We start from the raw sequence: 16,126 nt of genomic DNA on the forward strand, positions 1-16,126 counted from the left end.
TGGAGGATATGGATATAATATGGAGGATATAGATATAATATGGGGGATATGGATATAATATGTGGGATATAGATATAATATGGGGGATGTAGGTATAATATGGAGGATACGGGTATAATATGGTTGATACGGGTATATATGGGGGATATAGTTACAATATGGGGAATATGGGTATAATATAGGGGATATGGATATAATATAGGGGATTAGATATAATATGGTTGATACGGGTATAATATGTGGGATATAGATATAATACGGAGCATATAGATATAATATGTGGGATGTAGATATAATATGGTGGATGTAGATATAATATGTGGGATGTAGATATAATATGGGAGATATAGATATAATATGGAGGATATAGATATAATATGGAGGATATAGATATAATATGGGGGATGTAGATATAATATGTGGGATGTAGATATAATATGTGGGATATAGATATAATATGGGGGATGTAGGTATAATATGGAGGATATAGATATAATATGGGGGATATAGATATAATATGGAGGATATAGATATAATATGTGGGATGTAGATATAATATGGGGGATCTAGATATAATATGTGGGATGTAGATATAATATGGGAGATATAGATATAATATGGAGGATATAGATATAATATGGGGGATGTAGATATAATATGTGGGATGTAGATATAATATGTGGGATATAGATATAATATGGGGGATGTAGGTATAATATCTGCATTTATCTTTCAGGATCAGCTGTATTACCGCAACCTGCAGGACAACATGAACAGCTTGGCACAAAAGCTTGAGAAACAAGGACGAGCGGAGAGCAAAGGGACATCCACCAGAAGGAAACACCTGAATAGGATGTGAGCTGGGATCTGAGAGGGGAAGGGGCTGTTAGAGAGACCTCACTGTAATATTAACATCAAGTCACAACCAGATGTATCATTTCCAGAAATAGCATTAGAGGCGAGAAAGGTCACTTACTGATCTGGTGCAATATCTCTGGCGATAGGCGCAGTGTCTGTGGCGATAGGCGTTATGTGTCTGGTGATTGGCGCAATGTCTCGGGGATAGGCGCAGTGTCTGTGGCGATAGGCGTTATGTGTCTGGCAATAGGCGCAGTGTCTCAGGTGATAGGTGCAGTGTCTCTGGCGATAGGCGCAATGTCTCGGGGATAGGCACAGTGTCTCTGGCGATAGGCGCAGTGTCTGTGGCGATAGGCGCAGTGTCTCTGGTGATAGGTGCAGTGTCTCTGGCGATAGGCGCAATGTCTCGGGGATAGGCACAGTGTCTCTGGCGATAGGCGCAGTGTCTCTGGCGATAGGCGCAGTGTCTCTGGCGATAGGTGCAGTGTCTCTGGCGATAGGCGCAGTGTCTCGGGGATAGGCGCAGTGTCTCTGGCGATAGGCGCAGTGTCTCGGGGATAGGCGTTGTGTCTCTGGCGATAGCTGCAGTGTCTCAGGCGATAGGCGCAGTGTTTCGGGGATAGGCGCAGTGTCTCTGGCGATAGGTGCAGTGTCTTTGGCGATAGCTGCAGTGTCTCGGGGATAGGCGCAGTGTCTCAGGGATAGGCGCAGTGTCTCCGGGATAGGCGCAGTGTCTTTGGCGATAGCTGCAGTGTCTCGGGGATAGGCGCAGTGTCTCGGGGATAGGCGCAGTGTCTCAGGCGATAGGCGCAGTGTCTCGGGGATAGGCGCAGTGTCTTTGTCGATAGCTGCAGTGTCTCGGGGATAGGCGCAGTGTCTCCGGGATAGGCGCAGTGTCTCGGGGATAGGCGCAGTGTCTCGGGGATAGGCGCAGTGTCTCCGCGATAGGCGGAGTGTCTCGGGGATAGGCGCAGTGTCTCCGGGATAGGTGCAGTGTCTCCGGGATAGGCGCAGTGTCTCCGGGATAGGCGCAGTGTCTCGGGGATAGGCGCAGTGTCTCGGGGATAGGCGCAGTGTCTCTGGCGATAGCTGCAGTGTCTCAGGCGATAGGCGCAGTGTCTCGGGGATAGGCGCAGTGTCTCCGCGATAGGCGCAGTGTCTCCGCAATAGGCGCAGTGTCTCCGCGATAGGCGCAGTGTCACGGGGATAGGCGTAGTGTCTCGGGGATAGGCGCAGTGTCACGGGGATAGGCGTAGTGTCTCGGGGATAGGCGCAGTGTCACGGGGATAGGCGTAGTGTCTCGGGGATAGGCGCAGTGTCACGGGGATAGGCGTAGTGTCTCGGGGATAGGCGCAGTGTCACGGGGATAGGCGCAGTGTCTCCGGGATAGGCGCAGTGTCTCGGGGATAGGCGCAGTGTCTCGGGGATAGGCGCAGTGTCTCGGGGATAGGCGCAGTGTCTCCGGGATAGGCGCAGTGTCTCGGGGATAGGCGCAGTGTCTCGGGGATAGGCGCAGTGTCTCGGGGATAGGCGTAGTGTCTCGGGGATAGGCGCAGTGTCTCGGGGATAGGCGCAGTGTCTCGGGGATAGGCGCAGTGTCTCCGGGATAGGCGCAGTGTCTCGGGAATAGGCGCAGTGTCACGGGGATAGGCGCAGTGTCTCGGGGATAGGCGCAGTGTCTCGGGGATAGGCGCAGTGTCTCGGGGATAGGCGCAGTGTCTCCGCGATAGGCGCAGTGTCTCGGGGATAGGCGCAGTGTCTCGGGGATAGGCGCAGTGTCTCGGGGATAGGCGCAGTGTCTCGGGGATAGGCGCAGTGTCTCGGGGATAGGCGCAGTGTCTCGGGGATAGGCGCAGTGTCTCGGGGATAGGCGCAGTGTCACGGGGATAGGCGTAGTGTCTCGGGGATAAGCGCAGTGTCTCCGGGATAGGCGCAGTGTCTCGGGGATAGGCGCAGTGTCTCCGGGATAAGCGCAGTGTCTCGGGGATAGGCGCAGTGTCTCCGGGATAGGCGCAGTGTCTCGGGGATAGGCGCAGTGTCTCGGGGATAGGCGCAGTGTCTCGGGGATAGGCGTAGTGTCTCGGGGATAGGCGCAGTGTCTCGGGGATAGGCGCAGTGTCTCGGGGATAGGCGCAGTGTCACGGGGATAGGCGCAGTGTCTCCGGGATAAGCGCAGTGTCTCGGGGATAGGCGCAGTGTCTCGGGGATAGGCGCAGTGTCTTGGGGATAGGCGCAGTGTCTCCGGGATAAGCGCAGTGTCTCGGGGATAGGCGCAGTGTCTCGGGGATAGGCGCAGTGTCTCGGGGATAGGCGCAGTGTCTCGGGGATAGGCGCAGTGTCTCGGGGATAGACGCAGTGTCTCGGGATAGGCGCAGTGTCTCGGGGATAGGCGCAGTGTCTCGGGGATAGGCGCAGTGTCTCCGGGATAGGCGCAGTGTCTCGGGGATAGGCGCAGTGTCTCGGGGATAGGCGTAGTGTCTCGGGGATAGGCGCAGTGTCTCGGGGATAGGCGCAGTGTCTCGGGGATAGGCGCAGTGTCTCGGGGATAGGCGCAGTGTCTCGGGGATAGGCGCAGTGTCTCGGGGATAGGCGCAGTGTCTCCGGGATAGGCGCAGTGTCTCGGGGATAGCTGCAGTCATGCGCTTCCTTACCCATATGAAAAATGGGGGCCTTCCCATTTGTGTGATATGAAAACAATAATACGTAGAAATGTGAATACTGATGTTCTAGTACACTTGAGAAATAAATGCGGATGGAATGAGCAGAATTTTCTAAATTAATAAGGGGCGGTCTGAAGAAGGTGTAGTCGGACTATGAAGTGACGTTTTCATTTTATTTATACCTTACATTTCCATCTCAGTCCATAATCCCACAAATGTTCACCCAAACCTTATCCAAGTGAACGATCCTCAATGCAGAATGCTGCACAGTTGTATATTTTGTAATTATTTAATGACTTTTAGGCTCTTTAGAGAACACAATAATCACCAGCATTACGTGACTAGGATAGGGGGAGGGGAGGCGGGATACTGTCCCTCTTTTCAGAAGCAGTGGTTTATTTCTCCCGGTGTGTCCCGATAGGTGGCTGAGGATCCAGACCACTCTAGAAGAGCATCACCAGAGCCTGCAGCTGGCTCTAGAAGCCGCCTCATTGTGGCAACAGGCAGATACCATCCTGAGGGCCATGGAGGAGAAGGTACGGAGCAAAATATTCACCTCTGTGTTCCACTCTGTATCTATAACATATGTGCATTGTATGTGCATCTATAACATGTGCATTGTATGTGCATCTATAACATGCATTGTATGTGCATCTATAATATTTGTATTGTATGTGCATCTATAATATTTGTATTGTATGTGCATCTATAACATGTGCATTGTATGTGCATCTATAACATGTGCATTGTATGTGCATCTATAACATGTGCATTGTATGTGCATCTATAACATATGTGCATTGTATGTGCATCTATAACATGTGCATTGTATGTGCATCTATAACATGTGCATTGTATGTGCATCTATAACATATGTGCATTGTATGTGCATCTATAACATGTGCATTGTATGTGCATCTATAACATATGTGCATTGTATGTGCATCTATAACATATGTGCATCTATAACATATTTGAATTGTATGTGCATCTATAACATGTGCATTGTATGTGCATATATAACATGTGCATTGTATGTGCATCTATAACATGTGCATTGTATGTGCATCTATAACATATGTGCATTGTATGTGCATCTATAACATGTGCATTGTATGTGCATCTATAACATATGTGCATTGTATGTGCATCTATAACATATGTGCATCTATAACATATTTGAATTGTATGTGCATCTATAACATGTGCATTGTATGTGCATATATAACATGTGCATCTATAACATGTGCATTGTATGTGCATATATAACATGTGCATTGTATGTGCATCTATAACATGTGCATTGTATGTGCATATATAACATGCATTGTATGTGCATCTATAATATTTGTATTGTATGTGCATCTATAATATTTGTATTGTATGTGCATCTATAACATGTGCATTGTATGTGCATCTATAACATGTGCATTGTATGTGCATCTATAACATGTGCATTGTATGTGCATCTATAACATATGTGCATTGTATGTGCATCTATAACATGTGCATTGTATGTGCATCTATAACATGTGCATTGTATGTGCATCTATAACATATGTGCATTGTATGTGCATCTATAACATGTGCATTGTATGTGCATCTATAACATATGTGCATTGTATGTGCATCTATAACATATGTGCATCTATAACATATTTGAATTGTATGTGCATCTATAACATGTGCATTGTATGTGCATATATAACATGTGCATTGTATGTGCATCTATAACATGTGCATTGTATGTGCATCTATAACATATGTGCATTGTATGTGCATCTATAACATGTGCATTGTATGTGCATCTATAACATATGTGCATTGTATGTGCATCTATAACATATGTGCATCTATAACATATTTGAATTGTATGTGCATCTATAACATGTGCATTGTATGTGCATATATAACATGTGCATCTATAACATGTGCATTGTATGTGCATATATAACATGTGCATTGTATGTGCATCTATAACATGTGCATTGTATGTGCATATATAACATGTGCATTGCATGTGCATCTATAATATGTGTATTGTATGTGCATCTATAACATATGTGTATTGTATGTGCATCTATAACATATGTGTATTGTATAACTCATTACATGTGTCAGTGAAATAAAGCAGTGTAAGTATTACTCGGCTCCCTCTATAGTATCTCCACGTAGCCCCGTACATACAGCCTGCAAGGCGGTACTTACAGATACTGTGAGTATCCCTGATGGACCCTTTATGTAACGGAAACAGTCCTCCAGATATTGTCGGATACACGACGTGGCTCAGTCACAACATCCTAATCCCCAGAGTCTGGATTTATCTCATGTATTGTGAATCCTGGTTTTCTGAACCTGGGAAGAGAAAGGAGACGCAGCTCTTGTTATACCAGTAACCTCTGAACTTGCTCACAGTGCAGTCAGATTACTGCTGAAATGTATGTAAAACCAATAAAACATACAAAAATGTACAACTTAGATAAGTATAATAATATCCCTATAAAATAATACTACATGGTCCCAAAATATAAAATAATTAAATCCATTTACTACTGAGTTATAAAAAACAAATAAAATACTTATAATGCAGAGAAAAACTGTTTTATTAGCACTCTATATATATATTTATATTAGTTGAGGTTGAGTTGAGTCTTTTATGTATGGTCCTAAGATTTCTTGAGTCAACTTTTGGTTTACAGGTTTAATGTAAAATACTAGAATTAGACTGAATTAGTGAGGTCCTGAAAAATAAAGCTTCAAATTCCTCATTGATCGCTGTCCATATAAAGAACTAAAATACTTGATAGCTTATTTGTACACTGAAATTTAAAGTTGATATTTGTGTGCTACATGAAAAAACAGTCAGTATTTAACTTATGTGCAAAACAGAATACTAATTTGCACCCTTTTGCATTGTAACATGGTTTTGTCCAGGAGACTGAAATAAGAAGTTTCTTAAGTTAAGATCCTTAATGAATCAGGCCCCAGGTCATGTATATAACGACACCAAGTGTTAATAAAAGTAATAGAAGGGTTATTCCACCAGATGGAGGATACCAGCAAGTTGGCTAAGCTTGGTGCCGCGGATGTACCCATGGCTGTTCCAAGGGCCTCAGTAGAATTCTCCATTATATTAAAGTCATTGTGACTTATAAGAAATGTCATACAAATCCAGAGAAGTTCTATATAATATATTCTATATTCAGTAGGTTTGTTGCTCTTTAAGAAGCCAGGAGATAGGTGTAAGACACTGATCATGGATGATGGTTGAGTATAAAGATTTATGTGACAAGCAGGGGCGGGCTGGCCCGGGGTAGGGGGGCTCAGTCAGACCGCTATTAGGGCCGTGGGGGTAGGCTGGCCGGCCGCCCCCCGGATGCAATATACCACCTTTTCACCGGCGGCCGCATCTGATGACATGAGATGCGGCTGCATCAGCGCACAGGCGGCCGCATCACATGACAGGCGATGCGGCCGCGTCATCAATGATGCGGCCGCATCCCGTTTCATGTGATGCGGCCGCCTGTGTGCCCCCCGGGCTTCCCTCTTCCAGCCCGCGCCTGGTGACAAGTGTAGAAGTATTAAACCACCGTACATTGTCCAAGATGTTAATCAGAGCAGTGGGATCCTTGATAAATTGTAAACTAAAAGTTGTAGATAAGCATTGAGGAACAAATGAGAAGACATCCATGAGATCCCAGAGATAATTGGTCTTACGGGTGGATCACTGAGGCTTTTGTGAATTGTAAGATCCTTGGTCGTTTAAAGCAAATAAAATCAAAATACTGATTTCCAAATCTTTAACAAGAGTCTCTGAGAGTAATATTGTCCCTATCTGCCGGATCCCCGGTTAGAAGTTTGTATTTTGAGTTGTTACTATTACTGCCATAACACCATTGTAAGGAACTTTCTACATAAGTGATTCACTATAAATCCTATCTGTGCTTCTCTCCCAGAGGAATTCTGCCGGTGTAAATAAGGGAGGGCGCGGACATCAAGATCTGAGGGACATTGCCAGCCAGATCATGGTATGAAAACACATCCGACAGATGAAAGGCAAAAGACTTCCTGGGTGGTTTGTGGGCTGTATCATTCATAATCATAGAACTGAGAATTACAGTTTCCACATCTAATGAACTACTAAAGACCTTACATGGAGTTAGAAGTGTGTAGGCATTACAGACACAATTATAAAACTTAATCTACTCCCTGTTCAGGGTCCAGATGAGAGTTTGTAAGTGCCTATGGTGTAATGACGGCGTTGTAATGGTGTGATAATGATTGTTAAGCTAAATATTAATGATTATAATGAATTTGCATCTACAGCACTGCAGTAGCTAGCAAACAGCACAGAAGACTGTAGTCAAATGTGATGTTGATGGTAACAGTGATGATTAGAGATGAATAAAATCGCATTGATTTCACACAAATCAATTTTGCTACGGAGCAGGACGTTCTGCCGAAATGTGCCAAGTTCTGGTGATACTATCTACCAATTTTGCGTTTGTTTGGCCATTCTGCAGAATGCCATAGATATTTGTAAATTCACATTTCGCAGAATGAATAGAGCTGAATGTAGGCGGCCAATTAATTCTGCTCTGTGGCTGTGATAGAACGTGAAACACTTAAGGCCAAATTGTACAAAACATGCAAAATGTCACTGCCAAATTCAGAGCAAGGCGAACACTTTGTGGAACAGGTTTTACAATTTAGCTCTAGTCTAGTAATGATGAAAGTGAACACGATGATGACGTCCCTCCGCTCCTTTGGGATGGTCGCCTGTCACTTCCCCCGCCGCGTCTGGTTGCCTAGCTCCTCTGCTTATGCGCGCCTTGTTGCTAGGCAACGGGACGCTATCCGGATCCCCGACCATCTCATTGGCAACTAGCAGTATTTAAGGCTGACTCTGACACCATGCTGGTGCCAGAGTATTGGGTCATCCTGCTCCAGCGTTCCTGTGTACCATTTGGCTTTCCTGATTATTCATTCTGCTCTCCAGTGTTTCCTTCTGACCTGAGCTTGTCTGACCATCCTATTGGATTCTCCTTCTGTACTGTTCTCGCCATTGGAAGTTACCGACCTGGCTTGTCTGACCATTCCATTGGATTCTCCCCGTGTACCCACTGCCAGCACGTTATAGACCCGATTTGCCTGACTACTCTCTCTCTCGTACCTCGCTATATAGCTCAGTAAAGGACCGCGACCTGCGCGTCTCCTGCGGCAAAACCCATACCTCCTTGCGGGGGTTCCTGGAGAAGACTGGGGGCACATTACACTCCACACCTTCTACTTGAGCTGCGCCAACATTCGCAGGTACTTCTCGTATCAAGTTGTGACAGTATACTCTGGCCATGACTACTGAGGGTACAGGTAAACCGTCTACCCGCGAGCTACTTCTTCACCTAGCACAACGAATAGAGCAGCATGAGACAGTTCAAGCCCGCCTCCTTCAGTGTTTTCAAGGGGTTGTTACTCGACTAGATGCCTTACAGAGTTCCCTGACAGTCATGACTGCAGTAGTTTCTACCACTTCTACATCGCCTACTGTGTCTACAGCCTCTACTTCCTCCTCCTCCAGTCTGCATATTCCACCTCCGGAAAAGTTTGATGGAGATCCTAAAAGGTGCAGAGGCTTTTAGAACCAATGTGCTATAAAATTCAAATGCAATTCTGGTGCTTTCCCTTCTGAGCGGACCAGGGTAGCCTTCATAATCTCTCTCCTGAGCGGACAAGCTCTTGCCTGGGCTTCCCCACTCTGAGAGTGTAATGATCCTCTTTTTGGTAATTCTGCATCTTTCATTGAATCTTTCAGGAGCGTTTCTGATGAACCTGGGCGAGTGTCTTCAGCAGCTTCTGGTCTTTTAAACCTTTGCCAGGGTAATCTCACTGTAGGACAATACGCGGTGCAGTTCTGTACACTTGAATCAGAGTTAAAGTGGAACAACGAGGCCTTGGTAGCAACCTTCTGGCAGGGCTTAGCGGATCACATCAAGGATGAGCTTGTTTCTAGGGAATTGCCGTCGGATCTAAATACACTCATATCATTATGAGTAGACTTGCGCTATCGAGAACGAACACAGGAACGATCTCCTTCCAGATGTTTTGTTCCCCAGTTCCAGAATTCGGTGACACCCCTGGAAGAACTCATGTAAATTGGATGTTCCCGATGTCTTCTGAGGAACGGGAGAGGCGATTCAAGCAACGTCTCTGTCTTTATTGTGGTGATCCTGGTCATCTTCTCAATGTCCTAAGAGACCGGGAAACTCTCCCTCCTAGACGCTAGAGGGGAGGCCGTCTTAGGAGATTCTGCGTTCGCTCCCTATTTCAAGGATACTTCTGAGCTTCTCATGGCTGTCACTCCGGTTACCCCCAAAGGATCTCATCCTACCATGGCTTTTGTGGATTCTGGCTTCTCCAGAAACTTCATCTGAGCGGCTCTCGTTTCATGGCTCCAAATACCTCTGCAATCACTGCCTCAGCCACTTTCTCTTACGGCAGTAGATGGTAATCGTGTCAGCAATGGTTCAATCTCCTACGTTACTTCACCTGGGTAGGAGCTTTACATAGAGAGACAATCCAGTTCCTGGTGCTGCCCAAATCCATTAATACACTAATATTAGGATTGCCGTGGCTCCGGATGCATTCCCCTCAATTTTACTGGGGTCGTGCCCAGGTCACTGCCTGGGGTCCCGAGTATCCTATAAGATGTCTGCCCTTGATTTCTCCTCCAGCTGCTCGGGTCTTCTGCCACTCCATTTACGCAGACTTTGTTCTTCCTTCCGCCTACTCTTCATTTCGGGACGTCTTTAGTAAGATTGAAGCTGAAACCCTCCCTCCTCACTTTCCCTGGGACTGCCCTATCGAGTTGATTCCTGGCAAACAAGTTCCTAAGGGTCAGGTTTACCCACTTTCCCGGCTTAAGACTGAGGCCATGTCTTCTTTGTCAAGAAGAAAGACCGGTCTTTGCATCCCTGTATTGACTACCGTCCACTCAATCATATTACTGTTAAGAATCATTATCCGGTGTCCCTTATTTGTTTGACAGAATCAACGGATCTCAGATTTTTACAAAACTTGACCTTTGAGGAGCTTACAATTTGATTCAAATACGGAAAGGAGAAGAATAGAAGATGGCTTTTAACACTAGAGATGGGCATTTTGAATACCTTGTGATGCCTTTTGGCCTTTGTAATGCATCTGCAGTCTTTCAGTCGTTCGCCAACAAAATTTTTCAAGATTTACTGTACACTTCTGTAGTTGTTTATTTGGATGATATTATTGTGATTTTCAGGGACCTCTTCTCTCATCCTGCTCATGTCAAAGAAGTTTTATCCAGGTTACGCAAACATCGCCTCTACTGTAATCTAGAGAAATGCATTTTCGAAGTGTCTCAAGTTCTATTCCTTGGATTCATTGTGTCCGGCAAAGGGTTACAGATGGATCTTGCTAAAGTCTCCACCATTTTGGATTGGCCTCAGCCCCAGGGCTTTAAGGCTATTCAGAGATTTATAGGTTTTTCCAACTACTACCGGCAACTTATTCAGGACTTCTAGTCCATCATCGCACCCATTACAGCATTAACCCGGAAGTCTGCCTATCCTAAAGTCTGGTCCCCGGAGGCGGTAACAGCTTTTCGTACTGTAAAGAAGACCTTCTCCTCTGCCCCTGTTCTCGTCCAACTGGATCATGAACGGCCCTTTTTCGTTGAGGTAGACGCCTCATCTGTTGGAATTGGAGCGGTACTTTTTCAAAAATCTTCTACCAGCATTCACACATCTTGTGGATTTTTCTCTAGACAGTTTCTCCCCAGTGAGAGCAACTACTGAATCGGTGACAAAAAACTCTTAGCTGTCAAATCCGCACTTGAGGAATGGCGTCATTTATTGGAGGGCGCTTTTCATCCAGTCACCCTTTTCACGGATCATCAAAACCTTGTATTTATTCATGTGGCCCGCTGTCTTAACCCTCGACAGGCTCATTGGGCATCCTTCTTTGCACGGTTCAATCTGGTCCTTACCTTCTGTCCCGGAGTTAAGAACGGCTGAGCGGATGCACTATCACGTTCTTTTGATGATTCTGACAGTCTGACGCCCTTGGAGCCTCAACCTATCATCGACTCCTCCAGCAATTTAGCTCTTACCCGAGCAAAGATCTGTACTTCTCCTCCTGGTCGTTCCTTCTTGGAAGCCAATTTAAGACCAAAAGCTTTACGTTGGGACCATTCTTCTCGCATTGCTGGTCATGCAGGACCAAAGAAGACTGCTGCATTATTATGCCGTCGTTTCTGGTGGCCCTCTATTCATTCGGACATTCGCAAATTAATTACTGCTTATACAACCTGTGCCCAACATAAGACTTCCAGGAAAGTTCCTGCCGGGTTGCTTCACCCTCTACCCATTCCTATGTCCCCCTGGGAGAGCATTTCCATGGATTTCATCACAGACCCTCCTTCCAGTGCTGGGTTGTCATTGACAGGTTCTCTAAGATGGCTAACTTTGTCCCGTTATGTGGGCTGCCTTCTACTAGTCAGTTAGCTGTTACCTTCATTAAGGAAATTTTTAGGATTCATGGATGTCCTAAGGAGATCATCTCGGATCGTGGGGCCCAGTTCACTTCTCGTTTTTGGAGAGCTTTTTGTCAAAATCTAGGCATGGAGTTAAAGTTTTCATCCGGGTATCACCCCCAAACTAATGACCAAACAGAGCGAATAAATCAGGACCTGGAGACATTCCTTTGGTGCTTTTCTTCCGAGAATCAGAACAACTGGTCTCAGCTCCTTCCTTGGGCCAAATTTTCTCATAACATCATGTCCATGAGTCTAAGGGATTTTCTCCCTTCTTTATTGTGTTTGGGACCCACCCCATTCTTCCAGACCCTTTTATTTCCTCTGGCTGCTCTGTTCACGCTGCTGATTCTCTTCTTCGAAAGTTTTTGCTCATTTAGTTTTGGACTAAAGCAAAACTGCTTAAAGCCATTTAACATTACCAGGTGTGGCTATCCACCAGTAACCTGAAACTCAAAATACCCTCTATGAAGCTGGCACCCTGTTTAATTGGACCTTACCCTTTTTCACAGGCCATCATTCCTGTCTGTTACAAGTTGAAATTACCTTCCTCTCTCAGGTGCCACAACACCTTTCATGTCTCTTTGTTACAACCACTGGTGCTCAACAAATTCTTCCAGCCTCCGTCTCGCCCTGTACCCATCCAGTCTTCCTCTGGTGAAGAGTACGAGATTAGTCGGATCTTGGATTCTCGCACATTGCATGGTCGCCAACAATTCTTGGTTCACTGGAGGGGCTTCGGTCCAGAGGAGAGGTTCTGGGTGGACAAACAGGATTTACACGCCCCTCAGTTACTCAAAGAATTTTGTAAACAACAGACTGAGAAGAGAAGAGAATATACTGTCAGGCGCTCCTTCAAGACGGTCACCTGTCACTTCCCCGCCGCGTCTGGTTGCCAGGCAATACTTCCGGCAGGACTGTCGGCTCCTTTGCTCATGCGCTATCCGGATCCCCGTTGGCGGCCGATGACATCACTCCGCCGGTATCTCATTGGCCACTAGCACAATTTAAGGCCTACTCTTACACCATGCTGGTGCCAGAGTATTGGGTCATCCTGCTCCAGCGTTCCTGTGTACCATTTGGTTGATGATGACGTGTATAAGTAATGATGATGATGTTGCGGATGATGAAGGTTATGATGACAGTACTAGCAATAATCACGATGAGGACAACGATAATGATATGACTGTGATAATAGGCAGGAAGTATCACTGTATCTAAGTATCAGTTACACTGCGCCTGTCTTACTGGAATCTATATATATCACTGTCTAAAAGGTTTAATTATTGAACTGTATTCCCAATATCTGTGTAAATGTGACATATCACTCCTCACCTGTCTCTCAGTCCTTCCTTACTTTTTTTTCTCTCAGTCACTCCCTACCTGCCTCTCTCTCTGTGTCTCTCTCTCTCACTCTGTCTCTCGGTCACTCCTTACCTGCCTCTCTCTCTGTGTCTCTCTCTCTCACTCTGTCTCTCGGTCACTCCTCACCTGTCTCTCCCTCTCTGTCTCTCTCTCTCACTCTGTCTATCGGTCACTCCTCACCTGTCTCTCGGTCACTCCTCACCTGTCTCTCCCTCTCTGTCTCACTCTGTCTCTAGGTCTCTCCTCACCTGTTTCTACCTCTCTGTCCCTCTCTCTTTATTCTCAATATCTGTGTAAATGTGACAAATCACTCCTCACCTGTCTCTCAGTCTCTCCTTACTCTCTGTCATTCATCACCTGTCTCTCAGTCCATCTTTACTTGTCTTTCTCTCAGTCACTCCTTACCTGCCTCTCTCTCTGTGTCTCTTATCACCTGTCACTCTCTCACACATTTATTACCTGTCTCTCTCTTAGATACTCCTCACCTGTCTCTCCCCTCTCTGTCTCTCTCACTCTGTCTCTAGGTCACTCCTCACCTGTCTCTCCCCTCTTTGTCTCTCTCTCACTCTGTCTCTCAGTCACTCCTCACCTGTCTCTCCCCTCCCTGTCTCTCTCTCACTCTGTCTCTCAATCACTCCTCACCTGTCTCTCCCCTCTCTGTCTCTCTCACTCTGTCTCTCAATCACTCCTCACCTGTCTCTCCCCTCTCTGTCTCTCTCACTCTGTCTCTCGGTCACTCCTCACCTGTCTCTCCCCTCTCTGTCTCTCTCTCTCACTCTGTCTCTCGGTCACTCCTCACCTGTCTCTCCCCTCTCTGTCTCTCGGTCACTCCTCACCTGTCTCTCCCCTCTTTGTCTCTGTCTCTCACTCTGTCTCTCAGTCACTCCTCACCTGTATCTCCCATCTCTGTCTCTCTCACTCTGTCTCTCGGTCACTCCTCACCTGTCTCTCCCCTCTCTGTCTCTCTCTCTCACTCTGTCTCTCAGTCACTCCTCATCTGTCTCTCTCTCTCACTCTGTCTCTCGGTCACTCCTTACCTGTCTCTCCCCTCACCTGTCTCTCTCACTCTGTCTCTCAGTCACTCCTCACCTGTCTCTCCCCTCTCTGTCTCTCTCTCTCATTCTGTCTCTCGGTCACTCCTCACCTATCTCTCCCCTCTCTGTCTCTCTCTCTCACTCTGTCTCTCGGTCACTCCTCACCTGTCTCTCCCCTCTCTGTCTCTCTCTCTCACTCTGTCTCTCTGTCACTCCTCACCTGTCTCTCCCCTCTCTGTCTCTCTCACTCTTTCTCTCGGTCACTCCTCACCTATCTCTCCCCTCCCTGTCTCTCTCTCACTCTGTCTCTCGGTCACTCCTCACCTGTCTCTCCCCTCTCTGTCTCTCTCTCTCACTCTGTCTCTCTGTCACTACTCACCTGTCTCTCCCCTCTCTGTCTCTCTCACTCTTTCTCTCGGTCACTCCTCACCTATCTCTCCCCTCCCTGTCTCTCTCTCACTCTGTCTCTCTGTCACTCCTCACCTGTCTCTCCCCTCTCTGTCTCTCTCACTCTTTCTCTCGGTCACTCCTCACCTATCTCTCCCCTCCCTGTCTCTCTCTCACTCTGTCTCTCAGTCACTCCTCACCTATCTCTCCCCTCCCTGTCTCTCTCTCACTCTGTCTCTCAGTCACTCCTCACCTGTCTGTCCCTCTCTGTCTCTCGGTCACTCCTCACCTGTCTCTCCCCTCCCTGTCTCTCTCTCTCACTCTGTCTCTCGGTCACTCCTCACCTGTCTCTCCCCTCTCTGTCTCTCTCTCTCACTCTGTCTCTCAGTCACTCCTCACCTGTCTCTCCCCTCTCTGTCTCTCTCTCACTCTGTCTCTCAGTCACTCCTCACCTATCTCTCCCCTCTCTGTCTCTCTCTCACTCTGTCTCTCGGTCACTCCTCACCTGTCTCTCCCCTCCCTGTCTCTCTCTCTCACTCTGTCTCTCGGTCACTCCTCACCTGTCTCTCCCCTCTCTGTCTCTCTCTCTCACTCTGTCTCTCAGTCACTCCTCACCTGTCTCTCCCCTCTCGGTCTCTCTCTCACTCTGTCTCTCGGTCACTCCTCACCTGTCTCTCCCCTCTCTGTCTCTCTCTCTCACTCTGTCTCTCCTCTCTCTGTCTCTCTCTCACTCTGTCTCTCGGTCACTCCTCACCTGTCTCTCCCCTCCCTGTCTCTCTCTCACTCTGTCTCCCAGTCACTCCTCACCTGTCTCTCCCCTCTCTGTCTCTCTCACTTTGTCTCTCGGTCACTCCTCACCTATCTCTCCCCTCCCTGTCTCTCTCTCACTCTGTCTCTCTGTCACTCCTCACCTGTCTCTCCCCTCTCTGTCTCTCTCTCACTCTGTCACTCCTCACCTGTCTCTCCCCTCTCTGTCTCTCTCTCCCACTCTGTCTCTCGGTCACTCCTCACCTGTCTGTCCCTCTCTGTCTCTCGGTCACTCCTCACCTATCTCTCCCCTCCCTGTCTCTCTCTCACTCTGTCTCTCGGTCACTCCTCACCTATCTCTCCCCTCTCTGTCTCTTTCTCACTCTGTCTCTCGGTCACTCCTCACCTATCTCTCCCCTCCCTGTCTCTCTCTCACTCTGTCTCTCAGTCACTCCTTACCTGTCTGTCCCTTTCTGTCTCTCTCTCTCTCACTCTGTCTCTCGGTCACTCCT

At 47.1% G+C, this 16,126-nt stretch overlaps 1 protein-coding gene across 3 annotated transcripts in view; it reads left to right on the forward strand.

The window, feature by feature from the left end:
- The window catches only part of LOC142145032 (uncharacterized), a 93,277-nt gene that overhangs the window by 34,090 nt on the left and 43,061 nt on the right, over positions 1 to 16,126 (forward strand). For all 3 annotated transcript variants that reach the window (XM_075204483.1, XM_075204485.1, XM_075204484.1), the window contains 3 exons: positions 737 to 855; positions 3,940 to 4,054; positions 7,475 to 7,546. In XM_075204483.1, coding sequence (XP_075060584.1) covers positions 737 to 855; positions 3,940 to 4,054; positions 7,475 to 7,546 — 306 coding nt within the window. The remainder of the gene's footprint in view (positions 1 to 736; positions 856 to 3,939; positions 4,055 to 7,474; positions 7,547 to 16,126) is intronic.

Source organism: Mixophyes fleayi, chromosome 3 (genome assembly GCF_038048845.1).
Source record: "Mixophyes fleayi isolate aMixFle1 chromosome 3, aMixFle1.hap1, whole genome shotgun sequence".
Classification (NCBI taxonomy): Eukaryota; Metazoa; Chordata; class Amphibia; order Anura; family Limnodynastidae; genus Mixophyes; species Mixophyes fleayi.